The sequence below is a fragment of the Coturnix japonica genome, chromosome 3 (assembly GCF_001577835.2).
Source record: "Coturnix japonica isolate 7356 chromosome 3, Coturnix japonica 2.1, whole genome shotgun sequence".
Taxonomy (NCBI): Eukaryota; Metazoa; Chordata; class Aves; order Galliformes; family Phasianidae; genus Coturnix; species Coturnix japonica.
Window position 1 is genome coordinate 49,286,275 of NC_029518.1, and position 23,046 is coordinate 49,309,320.

The following is a 23,046-nucleotide window of genomic DNA, read 5'->3' on the forward strand; positions in this document are numbered from 1 at the left end:
TTTGCCTTTTAGATTGTTTTTTAACACTTGCCTATTTTCTTGCTTCTGTAACAGAAGGGAAGTTGATCTTTCATTTGTTCCGCAAATATCCCTTATTGTCCCAGGTTTTATTACTCCATCTGTTATTGTGTGATCACTTGAAATCTCTCGTGGTCTCACTTTTCCAACTGATCAAACTGCACTGCAGGTTCTATTTCAATTTAATTGCTAACTACCATATGATGTATAAACCAGAAAGAGAGGAACAGAAAGATGAGAGTATTTTTCCCCTGTCTGCCGTTCCCCTCTTCCTCTATAAGCATACATCATCAATGCTTTCTTATTATTGGTGACAGCATTTAAACTAAATCCCTCATCTACATTCTTTTCTACTCAAATCTGTAGCTTCCAGCTCAGTGTTTACTACTTCAAAGAGCAAAAGTGTTTACAGAATATGCTCACCAACACCTGAGAGTAACGTGCAGTGTCCCACTCCATGATCTAATGAAATGCACCAAGACAGAAACCTTTACCCTGAGCATAGTGTTTTCTCCCTTTTCTCCTTGTTTCCCATCTCCCAGCCTTCTCCTACTGAGAACTGTTACTATTGATTGTATGTGGTTGTTTTAACTGCATGTATGTGTAATTTAAAATCTATTTTTCATCTAAATTTTTGGTAATTTACAGATACTGTCTTCTGCAAAATCCCTTTTTGTCCACCTGCATCCAGCTGCTTCTGATTCTATCACAGCAAGATGCTCAAGAAAGATACTTTTAAAATCAGAGGCACAGCACTGTTTCTGCGAAGGAAAAATGATCCTCGAAGTGTGGCCAAGCTGAATTGAGGAAGATTTGGCAGTGGAACAAATAGAGATTTCTCTGTCTGTCCAGTGCTGTGGGAGAGAAAACAGCATTATTTATAACCACTGTTTTGCATAATAGAACAGCAAAATGGGTCAGTGCCAGAGAGGAACACAGAAGCAGCTCCTGCTGTAACAAGGCTTGGGAGAATATGCATTAGAGACAGCCCCCCTGACATACTCCTTAAATAATGACTCAGTATCCTGATGTTCATGCACGCTGAGTGAATTCAGTGCCACGTCCACATGCACTATTAATTTGGTTTTGTGATCGCTCATTTGAGCATGTACTTAAAGACCAGATTGTCACTTGGAAATCAGGCTTCAGTGGACTCAGCTATTGCATGAGTCATTTATAAAAGCTAATCAGGGTCTTTAATGTAGAGCCGTGCAACAAAACGCACCCTGTCTGGTTCTGCATATGCACGTGGAGATTAAATATATCCCAAAAGCTCCTCCCTGGTGCCTCTGCTGGGAAACAAGATATCATTTTAAAAGAGCTAAAAAGAGCAAAAAACTGACAATCTTCCGCAATCCTGTGTGAGCAGATTTGAGATGTGGGTGGCTTTACACAGAGGAGAGTGGAACCGAGACGGGAAATACAGATTGAAGCAAGGAAATGCAAATGTAGTGTAAAAGCAAGCTTCTGTAAATGTCCCCAGTTTCCGAGGTGTTTCCTGCCCCCTACTGGTAGAGCCGTCCCCGGGACGCTGCTCCATGGGGTGAAAGTCGACTGGAGCCTGAAGAAGGAACGATGGCTCCTCCAGGTTTGGAGCAACGCAGCCATCAGTGGGTGTGTGTGCATCACCTCTTCTGTTAGAGTGCTGGAACGGCAGCAGGAGCCTCAGGTCTTGCTTAAACACATCTGAGGAGAGTTCTCAGAATGACACAAGAAGTGGACAGTATCTCCATAGATCGTGCCAAGCTACACAGTATTTCCACTTCTAGGTTTTCTAAACTACAGATTCTCTCAACTTATCTGAAGTGAACACATAATTTAGAACAAATATGATCATGCTGCTCTCCAAGAATTAGTAACCCTTCCCTGGACCTCTGTGAATAACTAGAAAATGGAAAAATAAGCAAACAAACACACAAAGCACAATCCATGAAAACCTACAAACTCTCATGCATAAGAATACACCTTACCTTGAGTTTTCTTGGGGATGGGGGTGGATAAAAAAGAACTATTCTCAGTTTGAGAATATAAGACTCACGTGTCGTACCCAGCTCCCATCTCTGAAGCAGTGGTTTCAGGGTCAGATGGGCAACACTGAGGACTCTGTTATGACTGTTTAGCATCATGCATGAAGATGGTCATACAATGGATATGGCACAACCATGATCTAAGTGATTTTGATGCCTCTATAGAGCTCTAGGTTAAAATCTCTTCCACGGGGGATCCTGTCATTTCCTTCATTAGAGGCAGAATTTCATACAGTGCACTTCCAAGATGGAACAGAGATCTCTGCACAACTCAAATGCAGAAAACTTCAGTAGCTGAGTCAGTGCCCTCACATGCACCTCTCTTCATGACCACCACCAGGTACAATGCGTGCAGTAGAGGGAGGGCTCTTTACCCTCTTTGTATTTATACAAGCATGTGCTAGAATGAGAAAGAATTAGTCAGCCTCTGTAGGCCGTGCTGATGCTCTTGTGTTGCTCATAAAACCTGACATGTCTGCATGGCACTTGAAGCAGTCTCAGCAGCACATCAATTGCAAAGAGCACATCCAGGGCTGGATCAGTTTCTAACATAAGCTGAAATCAACCAAGAGCTTCCGACAAAAGCAAGTCAGGAAAAAAATAGATTGCTTTTAAATTCAAATAATGGCAAAGTCTTAGCACAGATAAGGAAGCAGTAATTTGATTTGGAAACTGCTGGAGTGTTCAATGGGGGTTGCGCTACCTCCAATCCCTATTCTGTTTTATGGCTTGAGTGACTACCTTGTTTTGGTTATGCTCATTAGTGTCTAAATAGAGGTCTTACTACCGTGATGCCTGAAGAAAGATTATGCAGAATTAGGGCACTTGAACATTGCGGAAAGTGAGCATAAGACGCTGCAAAAGGACAACACCCATGAATTAAAAAATAATTGGATTTACAACAGGTGTTCAGTCTGTGAACATTACTTTTTTCCTAAAGGCTTTAAACAAGATGTAAACAGGACAGAAAAAAATGTCTTCAGGTAAAATAGGAAAAAGAGGAGAGTTCCAGCCCCAGGGAGACCCCAAGGAGACCCCTGCCCTGCCCCAGGACTGCCAATGTGGGGGCTGAGCTACGATCTTGGCTCTCTGTTGCTCACCATGTCCCCCAAACACACACCCTTGGGAATCAGCCTGCAGGTTCCCACCCGTACCCTCTGCAAAGCTGTACCTATGAGAATCCTGCTGTGCCCGTCTGGGCTGGGGCTGATGGCTGACCTTCACTCAGCACTGCCTTGCTCTCTCTGATATCTCAGTGAATAATTGCTGGCAGTGGTAAATGATTTACTATACGCGCAGCAGTCTGCACGAGAAGCACATCCCTTGTTTCACCAAAGAGAAAAATACAGCTATGGAGCCTCAGAGATTATTAAATGATCTAATTATTGGCATAATAAATAACTAGAAGTAAGAGGTATACAATTCCTTTTTTTTTTTTCTTTTTTTTTTTTTTTTTTTTTTTTTTTTTTTTCCCATGGTAAAAGAATTTGAAGCAGAGGTTTAGATTTTCATAAGAACCACAGTAACTATGTTCATATCCAAAATACCCAAATAGAATCAGGCATCTTCAGTCATGTAGTAAAGCAAACCTTCAGTTGGGTTTTCCAATTGGCTGTTCATGTAATTAAATACTGGGCATCTTCTCCTCATGATCATAGCGCTACGTGCTTTTCATGCACATATTTTTGCAGCCCCCAGACTACTACCATCTGGTCCCTGTGTTTGTGCTGGCTACACAAGCTGGAGGTGACAGAAACTACATATGCTGCTGGAACTGCCTATTTTGCTAGCAGGAGGCACTGGTTTATTGGTTTTCTAGCTTTTCTCATTATTAAATTAACACTGGAACTGAATGCAGATGACTTCTCTGTGCTTTAGGTCCTTGGTCACATGAAAGGAAGTCTTTGGTGTCTTATCTCTTTACTTCAGATGGATTTTTCCAGTTGTTTTTTCCTGCATGTCATATATATAGCATGTTGGTATATATCCTCCTCATAGGGACCGACATTTCCATCAATAGTACCCAGAAATGCAAGGAACTGTAGGGGAATTTTCACCTTAAGCTACTGCTGCTCTGTAAATGTAATGCTGTGCTCAACTGCAGGAACCGCTGGCCTACAAAGGGTAGTGCCACTAGAAGGCAAGACATGAAGCACAGGGAAGTGGGTATGAAGACAATCTTGGATCTCCATTGAAAAAGCCCCACGCTCACTACTAAGAAGGAACTCATGTCCCACCTCATGCAGTCACCAGAAAGTGGTGGGCAGGCCATGAGGACTGCTGATGCCGAAGGAAGACTTTGTTGGGCTCAGTATGGTGTGACACTGTGCGGTCATACTGCCCCAGCATCCCAGTGGGCTACTTGCCTCTCTGGATACCACTGCAGGGCATGCCCTGTTTTAGGAAACCTATTAATTCAATTATTAAACACAGCAACCAGCTGTATGTGCCTTTCTGAGCAGGGGAAATTCTCTAAAGCCTGACCTTCTAACAAAGTGAGCAATTTTCTGAGCAGCGTGTCATTGCTTATTTCTCACAAAATCGATGAAATTCAACCTCCCTTCTCTTCCAGCAATAGACAACAGCTCCTATGTTTTCTGCTAAAGCAATCAGCTTCTGTACCTATTTCTGAGGTGACTTCAGTGCTGGCAATGAGCTGCTGGTAAAATGTCTCTCAGCACTGAGCACACAAAATCCTCTCTAGAGCTAAAAACCTAATTCTTCCCTCTCCTCTATGCAAAAAATTATGTGTTGACATGTCAAGCTTGCAAGCGAGTAGTTCAAGCAAAAATTATCAGTTTGGAATGAAATCTGAACAGTGGGCATGGAATTAACTAGTCTCTCCACACTATTCAGAAATGGATAATCTTAAAGTCATCAACTTAAAAATGCCTTTCTGCAGTTTCCACTAGCCATTACGGATCTGTCCATAGCTACAGCTTTTCATTTGCACTCTTCAGAAAGCCACACACTATATAAAAAATAAGCAAATAAACTTGAAAAGCTACTTTTAATACAAATAATGTACCTCAAATGTCACTGACAGAACGAAAAGTTCACACTATCCCATTTTTTCTCACAAAGAATCATGTAAAAATACGTTATTTCCAGACACACATACCTTCTTCATAGATTTTTCTGGTGGGGACTTTGAGGAGAATGCTGAGAGGCCTGGTAAAATTTCACCTGGTTTGAGGTAACTTGTCTGAGATTTTTTTAACTTCTTCATTGTGATACCATCTTGTAGTTGTGTTTTTATTATCACAACACTCAAATGAATTTCACTGTACCCCCTCACTAGAACGGCATGGAGCTGCATCAGGAGAGGGTCAGGTTGGGTGTTAGGAAAAGGTTCTTTACCAGAGGGCAGTGGGCATGGAACAAGCTGCCCAGGGCAGTGGGCACAGGCCCAATCTGTAGGAGTTCGAGGGGCATTTGGACAGCACTCTCAGACATAGGGTTTGATCGTTGGGTGGTCCTGTATGGAGCCAGAGGTTGGACTCAGTAATCCTTATGAGTCCCTTCCAACTCAGGATATTCTGCGATTCTATGACATCAGTCAGCCTGAACACATTCCACATGGCTGTGACAAAATCCCATTTGCTGCAGTCCACATCCTCCTAGAATTCCATGTAATTCACCATACCCGATAATTTCTTTCAGCCCTTCAGACCTCAAACATTTGCTGTCCTACTAACCTCTATGTTGAAATCTTGAAGGTGCTCTTAAGATGTGACCAACTGTAAGCCTAAAATGCATGAATTCCATGTGATCAGCACATCTGTCCATATGAACAGAGTTTCCATTGGTGCTAGATAATGGGATAACACAGGGTTAACACAATGGGATATGTGTCCATCTTACTGCGGAGAAGTCTTTCTCCCATGAGTGCAATATTGGGTGAGCATCTGTGCCATATAATGGGGAAACCTTCATTTTTTCTCATCTTTGGGGTGCAATTCCAGACATGGAATGGGGAAATACATGGGCATAGGGGTCCTGAGTACCACTCTTGTATTGTGTCTGGCACAGCCTGGTTGAACGTCAGAGCACAATAGCCATCAAGCATTTCAAAATCACACATTCATTTAATGCTAACCTTACTGCCATGATGCACAGTTTCCTTGTGAATAATGTCATATTCTCATTCTCAAATAACACGTTTCTTTCTTCTTCTCGTTTGCATTAAGACTGTCCAAAAACTGAGCAAGGAATTGACTATTTCCATAATGAAATAAGGTATACCATAAGTGTTTAGTACCTAAAGTGGCTGCCATAATTAGTGTTATTGAGTTTAGGTAATGATGATCTTTCTTTGTCTGATGAACAGAGGGGAGAAAGATGAGCCAAATACCATGCAAAAAGACAGGACTTGTGAAACACAGCGAGAACCAGAAATTTTTGCTGTTGTTTGCTACAGTTGCTGACAGAACATCTGCAAAGGGGAGGAGGCAGTCAGATAGACTTGAGAGCATCTGTAGGATATAATGTAGGGGTACCATGCAGAGGTCATGTAACAAATGAAGGTTAAAAGAATGCTCATGTGTACTGAAGACCTGACAGGAAGAATCTGATTGTGAGAATGCCCCTAACCAACATACAGCACTATGTATTTTAGGACAGTGACATTTGGATAAGGCATGGTGATACACCCTGGTGTTAGAGGTGTCCATCCAGGAGGCTTGGGGGTCTCATGGCGGTTGTGGCTTTTTCCTTGTGACTGGGCTTTCACAAGCAAGGACACAGGGCTACACCATAACCGTGATCAAGAAGTGGAGTTGGACATGGGAGGATAGCAGCTAATAAGGAGTTAAGTGTGGGACAGGAACGTAACTGGACATTCACTTGGCATAGAGGGAGCAGGGTCATAGCGAGGAGCAGAACCCAGTCCTGTGCTCTCCTCTCCATTCCACCAGCCCCACAGGTTGCCGCCGCCACGCTCACTCCCAGGAATGTGGGTGGGACTCCCTCCTCCCAGCGTGCTTTAAAACTCAGATCCGACAGCCAGACAGCCAGACTCTGCTTGGAGGAGCGTCCTTGCGGCACCCACCCTTCCCTTCCCGAGCAGCTCGGGCTCACAGGTGCCCCAACAGCCCGGCGGGATGGTGGCGTGCAGCCTCGCTTGCTGGCGGTGCCGCTGGCTCTTGCCCCTGCTTCTGGGCCTGGCCATCATCATGGGTATCATCGCACTGGCAGGCCGGGGCTGGCTGGAGTCTGAGTCGGAGCCCTATGTGCACCAAGCCTCGCTGTGGGAGAGCTGCACGCGGGGCGAGCAGGACCTCAACTGGAACTGTGAATCTCTCATGGACTATGGTAAGCGGGGAGCCCAACTGTCCCTGCCCCTCCGGGACCCTGTGCTCTGGCAGCTGCACCTCAGGGGAGATAAGGCTGGCTGTCAGCCCTTCTGTGGTAGTGTAGCTGCTGGCTGTGATGGGGTTTTCCAAGACAGAACCAGTGCTGGGCAAAGAAACAGGACCTCGGAGTGCTTTAGGCATCTTTCCTATCAGGAGTAAGGAACAAGGCTTGCTTTTTATTTTCTTTTATAACTGAAGAGAGCCAACTGGCCATAAGTCTGCTTTCAGCGGCTCTATGTGCGCTGCAGTGCCAGCAGCCTCACCCTGCAGCACGCAGCTCCCTCACTGACCCATTGCAGGAGAGTTTGCACTGTGTTTCCCTGAACCTGGGCAACAGCAAAGCTGCCTCCTTGCTAGGGGAGAGGGGGGCCTTAACCCTGCCTGGCTAGGGAATGCCTCCCGACCTGCAGCTTGAGTTTGGAGATGGGAAACATATAGCTTCCTGTATATACCTCTCTACTGCACAAAGTCATAAATCAGGGAGTGACTGTGCCTTGGCTTTCTTACTCAACTTCTTTATATCTGGCGTTGCCAGTGTAATATTCTTACTACACAGTCCCAGTCTGTCTTTCTCAGGGACTTTCTGTTTTTATCATTTTTTTTTTTCTAGCTGTGGTCTGTTTTGCATCTCATTTTTCTCACAGACAGAATGTTTTGGGACAAACAAACAGACCCGCCCTATCGTCCTGGATGAGGGTACTTTGGGGACTGCATCTGGAAGCTGGAAGGGAGGGTTGCAGCCTGCACAAGGGAGGCAGGGAGGCTTCCTCCTGGAACCATACTTGCCATTGCGACTCAGTAAAATTCGTAACATTTTGCAAAAGCATTGCTACCATTTACCAGCATGGTGACTGCTGTGGGCTTTACTGTAGGTGGCAGAAATCTGGTTGTCCCACTACCCAGAGCCAAAAACCTAATGCAGGAGAGTGGCTGAAATCTGCGTTGCATAAAGAAGCACCTGTGCAGTAGAGCTGCTGAGGTCTGCGTTCTCCTGTAGTGTCCCTGCCTCTCGTCTATGAGTGATGATGGGTGTGTGCCTTGTTTCGGCCTTGTGTCTTCTGGGGCAAGAGTGACTTTATGAAGTTTTCAACTGTTCTGTCAAAGGAGAATGCTATCCCTGACTTTGCTTATTTAACCTTAAACCAAGGCTCATGTAAATCTTTGACTTAGTTGGACTAATTTGGCTTTACCTCTTGTCTGCTTAATGACTATTTGCATCTAGAGACAGGATGTTAAATATGAGTTTGGGTTTGATTTGTTTCCTTTTTTTCTATGCTAATGCAGTCAGGCTCCAAGTAGGTGAGGGCATTTGCAAAGGAAGAAATGCCTAGCAGGTCTTCACAGCACTGCCGCAGGGGAGTAAATTAATTGAGATGCACAAGTTGTGTTTTGCATATGCTAACTACTTCAGACTAACCATCTTGCTCCTCCTGATGAAAACAAAATTTCAGAGTGGTCCCCATTAGTAGAAAGCCGCATTAGACATTCTCTTAATTGAGCTGAGGCATGTATGCTGAGAGGGAGAGAAAAAGCAGTTTGGTCACTTATTTTAAATGGGAAAGGGACAGGAACAGACGAACAAAGTTTTGCAAATAAGAATGTCTCCTACACTGAACTGCTTCTTAGTGAACATTTTACAGTCCACATAAGATAGAAGAAATAAAAAGGGAAAAATAAAAGTAGAATATCCTTCAGTAGGGAGGTGGGGAATGGATTTTTATTAGATATCTCTACTGGTTTGCATCTGGCAAGTATCTGCCTGGCAGCAACTGCGTATTTATTAACACATTGCAACACAGAGCTGCCATACTACATAATGTATGACTCAAGATGACTTTGTTTGGCCCAGTGCTGGTGACCGTGTTTGAAACATATCAGTAAGCCATCAGATATGAGGAAGATTGTTTGCTGTGTGGTTTCCTGGAGAGGGCGGTTACTTTTGTCTTTACAGTGATGATCCTATATGTTTAGGGACAGTGTTTGTGGGCGACAGCGTCATCCAAGACCTCAGCGCCTGGTCTCGGTGACTTTGGTTTGAGTTGTCACAGTGAGGGATGGGTGTGTACTTGTGCAGTAAAAGTGGTTAACTCCTTCTTGCGTTCCTAACAGCTGGTTGGTATTCATTAAGTACACAATAGCTGACTTAGAAAAATGGAAGCATTCATCTGGATCTTCAGTAAGAGCCGAAAGGAAGAAAAAAAAATAAAGAAAAAGAGGTGGGACTTAGGAATAGGAGCCAGCCTCTGTGAATCATGTTTCCCTGCTGCTGTGCTACTGTACCCATGCCTCAAACAACTGGACTTTGATACCACAGGTCATTAGTGGAATTGCGTGCATGTGCCGCCTTCACCAAGGGGCCAGGTAAATAAAGGAGGAACATTACAGGTACATTCACCATGCCCTCGCCTCTGTTCAAGCATAGTTTAGTCTGATTTATACTGGCAGGATGTGTCCTAGCAAATAAATGTGCAAGGTGAAGGCACTCCAAAGATGCTAACAGAGAGAAGCAGCAGTCGGCATGCCCGGCTACACCCAGCAGACATGTCTTGAAACTCCCCAGCACAAGAGCCCAACCAGCAGGATGGGCTTGACTCCTGCCAGCAAGCAGGCACACCTTTACTGCAAGCAGCACGGAAGCAATAAAAACTGGAAACCAACAGGATTTTGCCTCTCCTGACTTGCAGTCAAAAGGCTGCAACCAGATTTTCATATAGCATTTTGGTAGTATAGCGATTGGAATTTCCACACTGCTAAAACCAAGGGAGAGCTGGGATGTCTAGTGTTAATTCCTAGCAGGCTCTTCAGGCAGACCCTCAGTTCTGGGCTGCCCTGGGCTCGTGATGGGTGTGCACATACTTTTCCTTCACTGCTTATGTCGTCATGGAAATCTGTGCGTTATGAGAGCAAGAAAATATTTCTGGCAGTGCTCTCTTGCTGGCAGTCCGCTACTCCTTTGTTTTGTCAACAAAGGCATATTTTCTGGACTTTCCATGCTGTGAGCTCTCAACACCAAAGAAAAGTTGCCACTGTCATTCATATACAGAAAACTATTACAACTACAGAGTAAAAGTCTGTCTCAACTAAGCATGTCATAGTAAAAACTTCTACCCGAAGATTCCAGTTATCCACAAGCTGATAAACAAGCTTCCAATTCGGTAAATAAGTGAACCAAGATGAGAAGGGTTTGTTACTTCAGATCCTATAGTGCTTTATCTTCCTGCTAGTCTATTTTCTCAGTCCTTTTATTAATTTCTGCAGGGAAATCTCAATGTAAATGTCCTGTAGAGCTCCCATCTCTGCCCAACTGAGGCTGAGCCAAATAAAATCAGGAAGTACAGCTAAAACTGAGACTTCTGTGTTTGTATGTCATTGTTTGTGTTTTCTTTTTAATTTCATCCTATTAATGATGCTCACCATTAACTTCAAGTAATCCTGAGCTCTCTTAGTTATTTGCAGGCTAACATTTGCAGCTTTGTTCTTTTGCATAGTCATTCTTAATTAAGCTGTATAATAAAACTCTTAATCCTTTCCATCAATTATAGCTCTCATATAGGCTTTTTTTTCTTACCTTTTCAATTTGCCCCCCTTCCACCCTCCTCAAAATGTTCTTTAAATGCTTCACTGCTGCTTGGATGCAAAGAACTCAAGTCTTCATTGAGTAAAGATGACCTGGGTTACAGAAATACCTCAAACTGTTTGGCTCTGCTGTTCTCTCATTCTTCTGACTTTCTATATATACAGACCCAAATTACTTTGGAATCGTTGGTTGATTTCATAGACAGATGTCATATTTATACCTGTTTTTGAGTTAGAAATTGTATTAAATAAAGGGACCAGAGATTCTTTCATTTCTATGGTATATATAAATCCTGGCTAACTCTACAAGGTTCTCTGAGCACAAGCCATCCAAAGGTTGGGGCTGATCTGTCCTTCTCAGGCTGTGAGCAGATCTCTCCCACAATTAAGGCAGAGTCACAGTGCCTACCTCTGCACCTGGCAGACGGCAGCCACAGGTGAGAGGCAGGTGCCTGCAAAGGCACAGCAGCTCTTTGGAGAACACAGATCCAGAAAGCCTATCTTAATAGGCTCGGGGATGATGCGGTTAAGTTTTTTGAGATTTCCCTTCCATTGTATATAGCCACACATTCCTGTTTTTCCTGGAATTCCCTTTAGTGCTAATGTGGTGGGCTGGCTGTTCTGCAGCTGTTATCTTTCAGTGTCCTGAGCAGATCCATCCATCACAGGGGCCAGCGCCAACGGCTCATCTTATCAGGCCTTATCAGTATTATGTGCTGATAAGTGCTGCTGGAGCAGATAACCCAGTGGGAGGAGGAGAGGTATGTGCTCACCAGCACTGAATTTTGTAGTGTGTGAGCACAAAACCCACTGTAAATGTCACAGTGATGGTGCCTGCTGCTGCCCTGTTCCTGAAGATCTGAAAGAAGATGGGTTTGATGATAATGTTCCTGATCAGATACCTCTTGTAGCTATGTGGGCTATCACTTTCATACTGCCAGATACAAAAAAATAAGCCACTGTGAGTGGGACCAGGGCTGATGTGTATCCCAAAGCTTGTTATACGTGTAAACTAAGCACACAGAGCCTGGAAAGAGCAGAGATAGCACAGGAGGCTTTGCAGCCTGTATCTCTTGCAGTCCTGTTTGTGCTGTAGCAAACTTCAAGGCATCCAGCTTGCTGGCAGTTTTGGATTTGCAATTGAATCTGCATGAGACAAATGCCAGGCCTGGCTCTCTGCATTGTGCCAGTGTACATAATGCATCGGTAGGGGAAAGCACTTTGATAACTAAGAGTTCCTGGTTGCCCTTGTTATTGTTTTTCTCCTAATAGAGGGGATACCAGTGAATAGCATTCCTAGTTGGTTTAGTCCAAATTGCCTTTCCCAGGCTGGCTGTGTGTAGTGGCTATATATCCCTTTACATTCCATATCCCTAAATAAATCCTTCTGCAGAGATGATGCCCAGAACCTGCATTAGGCATGTCAGATAATATTTTGAAGGAAAAGCTGTTATGGGACTACTGACACCACTGTAATCTCCAAAGGCCAGTGGGGTGTCTTCCCTCCCTCCTCCCCCTGCAGCACTCTCCTTGGGAAGGGAGACAAAACACGCAGGACTGGCTGCAGGAGGCTGACAAGAACTGGTTTGAAAAGATTTTACTGTCTTAAGTAGCTCCAAGAAAAGTCTTTTGTTTACCCTTTCCATTCCAGCTTGACTTCATTCAGGAGGAGGTGGCATCTGAGGGCTCGGGGCTGAAAACTCTCTGGCAGGGAGCTGCAGTGTTTCACTTCTGATTTTTGAGTGGGAGCGAGAGAAACAAGATCAGAGTGGTCTAGTGAAAACAGCCATAAAATACTGCTTTGCTTTCAAACAGTAAATTGGTGTATGGAGTGGAGGTATCTGAGATAGCTTTACTGTATTCTCTGCCTCAAATTAATACTTTTCCTTTTTATGTAACAGCAGAACACATGGGAAAATTGGGCTAAGGTGAAAGACTATAGATTTTTAGGAAAAGTTCTCTCATACTATTTATTTTTAAGCTTTTACAGGGGAATGACTTAACATAGAGGTTATGCAAAAAAACAGTGTTTCTTAAGAACCATTTCAGTCACACTGGAACAGACTACTTCTGATGAAGGAGATTTGGAAAATGCTCTGGCCTAGATCTCATTGCTCCCTTTATTTCTGTGTTAAATGGATCTCGGGATCTGGCCCCTACCTATTGCAGAATGTGTGAAAGTCAGAACCTGTGTTATGTAGACTTGGAAAGGGAGCTGTGATGACAGCTCACTGGAACCCGAGGACCAATGTGGATATGGTTACCCCTGTGGGTAGGTGTCCTGCCTCAAGGGCAGGAAACACCTGTAAGTGGTGGCATTCACACTCAAACTCCTGGCTCATTTTTAAAGGGAATGAGGTCTGCCACAGTGGGAACCTTTCACAAGCCCACAATACCATGAAATTTGAATTTCTGGCTGTTTCCCAAGGACTCTGTGCAGTGCTCAGCCCCACCAAATCCCAAAATAATGATTCAGAGGACTCTTCCACTTTACCTCTGACTCCACTACTTCTCCACCCATGATATTTTACCTATTACTAAGTCGTTTTGGCTGTGAATAGATATTTATCTTCAAGAGCATTCTCTTTGTCATAGTGTCTCAGCTCGACTACTCCGTGCCTGTTTTTGGTCATGCTAATGTTAATTCACTTACAAAGTTCTCATCATAAGCAAGCAGAAAGGAAGCTGTATGGTGACAACATCATTATTTCCCATCAGTTTTCTCTATAGTTATACTCTCTTGTCTGCTCCCATACTTTCCAGTGCAAGAAAAAGATTTCATAAATTTGCATATCAAAATGGAGTGATAATGATAAAGTGCATTCTGAGGGGTTGTGTGCACTGTCTGCTCAGAGTTCAGTGGGTCTCCCATGCATACTGAGTTTGGAGGTGTTATTACCATCCTATGCTATGTCTCTCTTTTCAGGAGGACAGATTAGCAGGCAGAGTTCGGTGCTGCTTCTTTGATGATCATGTTTCTCTGCAGCTCACTTTGGAGACATTCAGTGTTGCTTTGACATAGAGCCTGCTTTTTACAGCAAAGCATTTCAACAAAGAATGACTAAATGAAACAGAAGACCAGCAGTGACCTACGGCTCAGTGCACTGCTGCCCATGACACCTTTCCTCTTTTCTTTTCAAGGATGGGGGAGAGCAGCAGCTGCCACATACCTCGTTGGCTTTGTGATCCTGGTCATCTGCTTCGCCCTTGCAGTCATTGCATTCTCAATTGAAATACTTCGCTTCAACTTTGTGCGAGGAATTGGAGGCTTGCTTTTTGTTGTTGGTAAGGCTGGGTGCAAAGATAAGGTTGTATTAGATGTAAAACAGGCATGAGCAGAAAAACATGCTAGATGGAGCCTCCCTTGTGAAATAATATGTCTTTGGTTTATGAGTCATTTTCATGGAAAACAAGAAATTTGACTTATGCTCTGAGAGGATGATTGTTAGGGAAGCTCCAGCAACTTTCATTGAGTTCCCAAAAATATTGCATGTGGGCAAACAACTTTGACCCTGCAAGTCACATACTAAGGCTTTGAAGCTGGGAGCCCCAAGTCTCCCACTTTCCCAAGGGAGGGAGGAGCTGTGGGTATGGTAGAAGCAGGAGGTGACTGCCCCACCAGGACAGACACCTGGCTGTGGTATAGGGCTGTTCTGGGCACAGATGAGTTCCTCAGCAAGGCAGCAATGCCAGCTGTAGCTGCCACTAGGCAGCTGGGGACCTGCCCAGACCAGGAATCACACACTGCTGCAAGAATGGGACTGGAGCTAATCCTTACGTACGTGAGGGGGCAATACAGTTATCTCAAGATGCCTTCTTTTCAGTGGGGAACATAACAACATTCACTGTCATTTACTCTTGGCTTTCTTTGTTTTCTTTAGCTGCATTCCAAATCATAGGGTTGGTCATCTATCCAGTGAAATTCACAGAAGAAATTCCACTGATGGGAGCTAATATGTTCAGCTGGGCCTATGGTTTCGGTTGGGCCAGCACTGTCGTTGTGATAGGTTGTGCTTTCTTCTTCTGCTGCCTGCCCAATTGGGAAGATGAAGTCCTGGGAAACATCAAGCCGACCTATTACTACTCCTCCCCAGATAGAGCACCATACTTAAATTGAAAGGTTAAATCCAACTGCAAGCAACTGTCAAAGCAATAGAAGAGCACCTTTGCTGCAAATGTGGGTGCGATTATAAGAGACTGAAAAAAGAAAACCAACTACCTTATTTCTGCAGTATATTTCTTACAAGCACTGGTTAAAAAAATAATAAATTAAAAAACATTGGCACCTGTAAGCAAATAACTTTAACCTAAAGTATTATTTACATATTCTCATGTCAGTTCTGTTTTGGTGGTTTACTTAATCCTTTCCCTCCCAACTAAGTCATCCTTCTTTTATTCAGACATATCCTCACAAATAAAGGCACAGCTTTTCAAGCTGGAAAGGAGGAGAGATTTTAAACAACCCACCAGGGGGACCTGCATGTTTTTTATTTTTTCACCTGTGACAAAATGGCTTTACATAGAATTAGGAAAAAATAAAACCCTTCCAAAGAAAGCTTTTTCTTTTGCCAAAAATCAGCCCCAAGGAAGGAACTTCGCTGAGTCTTTTACATTCATATGCTGCCTAAGAATCACTACTTGTTCCTGTTACTGGACCATTGTTGACTATCAAGTTTATGAACTAAGGGAAAAATAAAGTCTATTTTTTCCACCATCTGTTGCAGTTAAATGGAGCCAATGTGTATAATAGTGACTAGCGGAACACTTATTGGAGTTTTTGTGACCACCGCAGGATGTGCTACAAAGACATACATAATTAAATATACCTTGTCATAGAGAGAACAAATTAATCTTCAGATGTTGAACTGCACGCATTATTATATGGTATTTGGGAGATGCTTGTTTAAAAAATACTTTCCAGTAGATACATACACTGCTCTTTACATCTGCCCTTTTAAAACTGCGCAGTTTTAATTATCAGACATGGCTTGGAAGGAAATCTTAACGCGTGCTGTTGAAAACCTCCAGAAGTTTCTATAATTGACAGCGTGGCCTGGCAGACTAGTAAACCTGGGAATGCTTTGCAAGTCACTAGAGATAACTGATATAAATAGAAAAGCAGCCTGCGAGCAATATCTGTATGCAAACCCCATACAGACACATCTTGGGGAATAACCTGCTGAGCTCCCAGCTTGTCTTTTTGAAGCCAATGGCTCCAAGTAAATTTTCCAGTGAGACAGAGCCACATCTGCATCTGCTATGGACTGGCAGCAGCTTATGGATATTTATTTGAGATCTGTCATCTCTGTCAGGGCTTTCCTAGGCTGGGGAAGAAGGCAGCTCCTCTGCCAGGTGTGGGGGCAGAGACAGGTTTCTAAGAGGGCTGCAGGTGCGGTAAAAGGTAAACAGTGTTCCAGGGCTGCTTTCCCCTTATTGTCACCCCAGTACTTTGGAGAGAATGCACAGGCCCATTCATAAACACATACAAAATAGGAAGTGCTAATCAGCATCCTGTAAAACTAAGGCATTTAGAACTAAGCTTTTTTTAATGCTCTGTATGTCTTGGTATTGTGCTTTGTTTAACATTCTACTTCGTAACACTTCTCTAATTTCATAACTCTGCATTTTGTATGTGTGTATGTATTAAGGTCCCTTGCAGGCCTGTATTTTATAATTTTGCAGAACATAAATATCTCCAGGCTCCAGAAATATGTTAAATGCTCAGTCACACATGGCACATGGAATCAACTGTGTTAGCAACTCCTGCTGAACAAGACAACCTGTAAGAAATGTGTCTTTTTGTTCTCCCCCTCCTGCCTCTGTCTGCTGTTTCTGTAAATACAGGAAGGGGTATTACTGGATAGATGTTTGTGTTACAAATACTGATAGCACCTTTCCAGTGAATCACTGGAGAGAATCTCAGGTCTGGAAAGTCCTTGCACAGCTGAAGCTGAGAAGGCGAAAAGACATAAGGAAATGGACACCTTAACAAGGATGACAATGATACAGAAATTGGACTCAGCATAACTTCAGTCTTTGATATGTTTTTCTAAAGAAGCACTGATATGTCTCAAAAAAATTAAAAATAAAATAAGAAGAAGCACAAATGTAGAATAAATTTGGTACTGAATATAATAGGTGGAAGCATAAGCAGCATGTTATGCAGTTAAGATGTATCTAAAGCAATACTAATGTATGTGTCATTCCTTTCAACAGTGGTGGCTTAATTAAAACTGTTTTAATCAATAGGTGTAAAAACTCTGTGTTGTTTCTGTTTCATGGATTCATTTCATGAACTCCAGAAAACAGCCATTCTTCTCTTAACATGAACTCCAAAAACCAATGAACTGTTGGCTTCAAAAGGCTGTATCTATCCAGGATGCAACAACAGCATTTTCCAGTCAAATAAGCTTGAGTATGCTCTACAAAACACATCTGTGTGCTTTCATCAGACACACCTGGCACAGAAAACTCATTGCTAAGCCAAAAGCTCCTAAAAGCTTCAGGAGGAACCCCAAACACTTTAAGCATGTTATGGTGCAAAAGGGGAAAAAAAAAAACCAAAACAACAAGCCCCAGAAAAACCCACATGTGGTCAGTTTGTCCTTTGTAACTAAAGCTGACAAGTCACTTTCATACACTGATCAAGCGCTGTCAGTAGGATGACAAAGTTGAAGTACCCACTGAGCATTTTTAGTGGAAAGCTGCACTTCTCTCGTGATTAGAAACCTTCCCATTTCTAACCTCACATTTTGCACAGCACATAAATAGCCCTGTATGGAAAGTACTGGTCACAAAGAACTCTCCCTCTGCCTTTATACAGATCACAAACCCAGTGTTGGCCACTGCTACAGCAAACCAACCTGAGGCTTCTCATCTCTGGAAAGACAGGTTCATCACCCTCATAATATTTTAGCTGCCTTTTTCCTTAAATACCTTAATTTTAAAACACATCTACCCACTCTGGATCCTACAAACTTCCCTTCCCATCCCCCCTCTATTATCTTAGTTTTACAGACCCAGATCAGGAAAATACTTGCTTTCCTACTTCAGATTTTCCCAAATACCCTAAAAATAATTAGTTCATACAATATCCACTTTTTAACACAAAAACACTTTTACCCCTGCTTACCCAGTAGTCTGTAGTCTACAAAAGTGGGGGGAAAAAACACACCCAAACACTAACTCCCAAGCTGCAGTCTACCCTTTCAGCCCAACACTCAACTCTCTCAGAGGAGTGAAGAACACTCAACAAGTAGCATGACTGGCTGCAAAAGAAGATCAGCTCACCTGAGTGGGGTGAGGGGAATGATTAAATCTCACGGACATGGGAAACACCTGCCACACCTCACTGTGATTTTGTATTTTCATTGACGTAACAGGTGAGTTACCATGTAGGCAATTGCTTTATGAGATAGAATTCTCAAGAAATACTCACCTGGCATTTACTTCTTGCCAAAAAAGAAAAGGGGCGGAGGGGGGAAAGGAAAAAGAAAAGAATTAAAAAGAGTTGCTGAGATCATTGTGCATTTATAAATTAATGATGAACCAAGCACAGATGTGCATCAGTGGAAACCATCATGCATAAGAATGTTTGTGTCAGGCAAAAGAGCTGAGTATTGGTGCCACAACACAGAGCAGTAGAGATTGCTGGCAATAAGGAATAGTAATCTGAAAACATGGGATTTTCAGTGCTGGGGGGTGAGTCGGCCTAGATTTTGAAATGAAATTGTAAGCTGATACTCACAACCAGAATGAAGCATAATGAAATGTTTCCCAAAGGTAGGAATTTCTGGCCGAGTTTCCTGCAACAAGTATGTGTGCAGATGTAATGAAATCTGGGTTCAGTGTGCCTGGGATGCGCCAGCATCACAGCACAAGTGCAGCAGTCATTTGTGTAGGTTTGATGGACCAAGGATACACTAACTTTGTTTTGCATGTGAAGCAATACATCCCCTGTGTAGATCTGCAGCAGTGCAGTAAGCATCATTTGTATGCAATTTGCTGGTATCCAAAGCTGTGGGCCTTGCTGTTTCTGGCTATGGAGCTCAACATCCAAAGATTTCTATTTTTTATTGTATACAATTTTATTTAGATGTCTTAGGAATTGTCGAAATTTTATGAGACTGAATTTGTAATAAACATTGTAGTGGAAAAAATGCAGGAGTGTCTAGGGCTCTATAACATAAATAATATAAATGCAAATAATATAAATAAATTATAAAGTGTGATAAGAAATATGCATTATCTGACATAAATAATAAATGTTAACCTCTCCATGAACAATATTTCTCATGGATTTTGGATAATATTTACCAGAAGGATTGGTATGACTCTTGCCTTTTATTTATTTATGGCAATGAGGCCAATGCATACTATTTTCCATAACGCTCTTTGTGAATATGGAAATGCAAGTACTGAAAATTGCAGAGCATTGGGTGTGTACATTGGAAATCAGAGTTCCCTGAGACACAGACAGCTGAGAGAGCTCAGACAGGTTCAAGATGAGATCTCACGTGGGAAATGGTGAGTCCAAGAGCTTGAGCCTGTTCATGCCTGGAGTGGTTGACATGCAGATCAAGACAACTATAACAGGAATTTTGTGTGAAGACAGCAGGCAAATATGAAAATGCTGGTAGCAGACGAGCTTTTTCAGCCTGCTTCTCAAGGACATTCCATATCGAGTACTTGAAAATGAAATGGTCATTTCTATGTAAATTTTTAGTTTCAGTAAAACCCTACTTTTGACTAAACAGTTCAACGTGAAAGCTCACAGCTGAAACTCTTCAAAGTATGTTTGGTATGCATTCCTTATCTATCTGTGAGGCTCAGAGTACTTACAGAAATGTAAGGCGCTGTTCCTCACTGACCCATAAAGCACAGTAAATGAAGCCATTTCTTTGTCAGAGAAATGTAAGTAGTAAGGGAGTGGCACCTGGGAATTACCTGTATGACGCTGGTTTTACTTCTGTCCTAAGGCAGCTGACCTGTATGATCTGCAAGGAGTTACAGTTATCATCTACTAAGTTGGAACAGCTATTTAGTTTGTCTTGGTCTGCCACAGGGAAGCTGTTGTCCCCAAAGCAATCACTTAATTTATTAATGTAAAAGAGCTGACTCCTGACAGCCGCACTAAGAATCTGCCGATCCCCCACAAGGTTATAAATCCCTAGGACCTGGCTGTAGTTGTGTGGTTGTTCTACATGACACCATTGATTGTAACAGCTGGTGCTGGAGGAAATCTTTACTCATCCAACCTCTGTAGAGCATTGGTAGGAAGTAACTGTGGATGAAGACTCAGAATCATAGAATATCCCAAGTCCCAAGGGACCTTTAAGGATCACCTTGTCCAACCTGTGGCTACATGCAGCACCACCCAAAATTTAGGTGGCCAAGAATGTTGAGAACAGAACCCATGTCTATTGCCTTGGTGTAGAGAAGATGCAAAAAGAGGACCACAAGGGATGCTTTAGCCTAACCATTATTTTGCCAAGTTACATCACTCTATGAGTTGATATTATATAGATAATTGTGCTTGCAAGGCAAGATGTGCTTGTCTCTGAAGGGTAACAGCAGATTGGCATTATCAGAAAAGAAGGACCCAAGGTTGTGAATCGATCAATAACAATACAAACAATTGCCATATGATTTGTAAGAGTTCATGCAGAAAATGTTTTTCAGTTGCTCAGGGTAACTTGTCAGATATAAGACAGCTCATGAGGGAATGCATCATAAGATAATTTCATCAAGCTTTTGAAAGAAACAGGTTCTGGAGAGTTGTTCATAGGAAGTGTGAATACCACAGAATTAAAATACTCTTGCTGTAGAAGTCATGAACATGTCCCATGGCTCGTGAGTCCATGTCAATCCACAATCATAGATATAGATGACTTTATATGAAACACAAATGGAAATGTTCTCTCAGACATTTTGCTTCTCCTTCAACTGAGAAAATCATCTGTGTCACAGCTGAAAGGGACATTAAATTTTTTGTATTACCAATATCTTACTGCTTACTTGATTACTTCAATAGTAGTGAGAATTCGTTAAGAATATTTTGAGGTGCAGATAGTGTCCTATACTCTAACACCTTTATCACTGCTAGTATGTCTTAATTTTCAGTAGATGATGCTGGTGTTTTCTCTGAGGGACTACCTACAGGCAATCGAAAAGCAGAAGAACCATGTGGTTGCACACAGCTCATACAATGCAAAATACAAAGCCTGTTATGGGCAAGTCATCACTTCAAATCATAGACTATGCAACAGAAGTTTTCAGTCATTTTTCCCTGTTTGCCACAGGAGTATCAGAATTACATGATACGTCATTTTGCCAGCTTTGAATACATCTTAATCTCTTTTGTCCCAGATGTCACAAATTACTCTTGTACTGAACGTGAGCATTGCTCGTCACTTTAAGATACTTAAGGATGACAAAGGTGGGCAGGGCATGGGAACACCCTCTGTGACTGAACACTACTCATCTTTCTTTCAGTGTGATAATTGCGTTCTGCAGTATCATCCTGCAGATGTTAACTTTTTGGACAATATGCCTTCAAACAAAGGTATGTTGTGACAAAAAGTAATGACAAATCCTTCAGTCATGAATGGCTAAATAGAAGATGGCTGAGCACTCAATAAATAAGGGAAAATCATTTTATTCTGCAATGTTGCTTTCTCTGAGAAAAAAAAAAAAAAAGGCCAAGTTTATAGAAAACTAACACTACTCTTGAAAGATTGAGACTTGACAAGAGACCAGACATAGACAACTGAGCATACTATTGCCACATGCATGAGTGCTTTTGAAATCATCATTTGGAAACCACCTACCATCCAAATCCAAACCTCTGTTGTCTCTTTTGTAGATTTTGTGACCATCTTTACCTCAGCTGTGGCAACAGAAGGAATGTACAGACAGATGTGGACAGGCTGCAGGCACCAGAATGTTGCACTATGGCAGAGCTACAAATAGTAGCTGTTTTAATGTAAATATAAAATTACTGTGCACAAAAACAGATGCACTGCAGCATGTAAGAACTGATAATCAACCTTTTAAGCATTAAAGATAACTGAATCTGTGGCTTGTAAAAACACAGAGCACAAGGGCTCCCTAAAGCGTCCTTTATAAAAAAAGTCTCATTTCTCTTGAGATTGTCCTTTCTTTCTTTCCCAAAACACCAGCTGAGATATCATAATAGTTGGCTTTCGCTTTAAGTGCCACTCCAATTCAAATGTCAAGTCTGTAAAGACATCTCCTTTCTAACAGAGACCTGTCAAACCCCCTTTATGGACTCTTCACAACCTCAAGAACATGGTCAATGACTGTACTGCAGGGAACCACTGCCATAAGGCCTCAGCTAGCCAGATCTGCACCAGCTGGATGAGCAAAGTAGCCACACCACTGCTGAACTACCACTAGGCTAATCAGCTATCTCCACTTGTAGATAAGACATGATGTCACACTGACATTCAAATTGCTTTCACAGTGGAGCTAATGTTTCTTTACTGAGCTGCAGCTCACTGGTGTGGATGCTGCAATTTGTGTCTATGCAAGCTCAAGACCTTTTGTGCACACTCCTGTACAGCATATTAATTCAGTGTAAGTTATGAATTTACTTCATATTAGTTCATTACTAATTTATTAATATTAATTCAGAAAAATGATGTGGAATTTGTGATTTAGTATAAATGTCACATTGCACCAAGAAAGCTGCAGTGTAATTACAGATCTCCATGAGTACATCAGGTCTGGGCTTGGATGCAGACCTGGCAGACAAAATCCACAAGAAGACCAAAGGACACTTTTTATCCTCATTGCTTTACCATATTTCACAGAAAACAGCTTCAGTCTGCAAGTGGTGTGGCTGCTTTCAGATTCACAGGCAACCAAAATACTTGGCTGAGGCACATATTAGTTCAAAGGGAGAACTTTGTGGGCTGTGTTGCTTGTGAACTGCCTTACAGTTGAACCTGTAGGGAGGCCGTGGTTCATCTCTGTGTTGCACTTCCAGCACATCACAGGCAGGCTGAGGCAGGCCCTGAGCAGCGTGTATATGGATGGATCCACGTGCA

The 23,046-nt window shown here is 42.5% G+C and overlaps 1 protein-coding gene across 1 annotated transcript; it reads left to right on the forward strand.

The window, feature by feature from the left end:
• Positions 1-7,016: 7,016 nt before the first annotated feature.
• Positions 7,017-17,221, forward strand: PERP (p53 apoptosis effector related to PMP22). Its single transcript, XM_015858420.2, has 3 exons — positions 7,017-7,358; positions 14,117-14,260; positions 14,857-17,221. The coding sequence occupies exons 1-3, from the start codon at positions 7,148-7,150 to the stop codon at positions 15,090-15,092; spliced, it is 591 nt and encodes a 196-aa protein (XP_015713906.1). The 5' UTR covers positions 7,017-7,147; the 3' UTR covers positions 15,093-17,221.
• Positions 17,222-23,046: the final 5,825 nt, after the last annotated feature.

Coding starts and splice junctions, on each gene's coding strand:
- PERP (XM_015858420.2), top strand. CDS start 7,148: ATGGTGGCGTGCAGCCTCGCTTGCTGGCGGTGCCGCTGGCTCTTGCCC. Junction 7,359..14,116: donor TGAATCTCTCATGGACTATG/GTAAGCGGGGAG, acceptor TTTCTTTTCAAG/GATGGGGGAGAGCAGCAGCT. Junction 14,261..14,856: donor AGGCTTGCTTTTTGTTGTTG/GTAAGGCTGGGT, acceptor TGTTTTCTTTAG/CTGCATTCCAAATCATAGGG.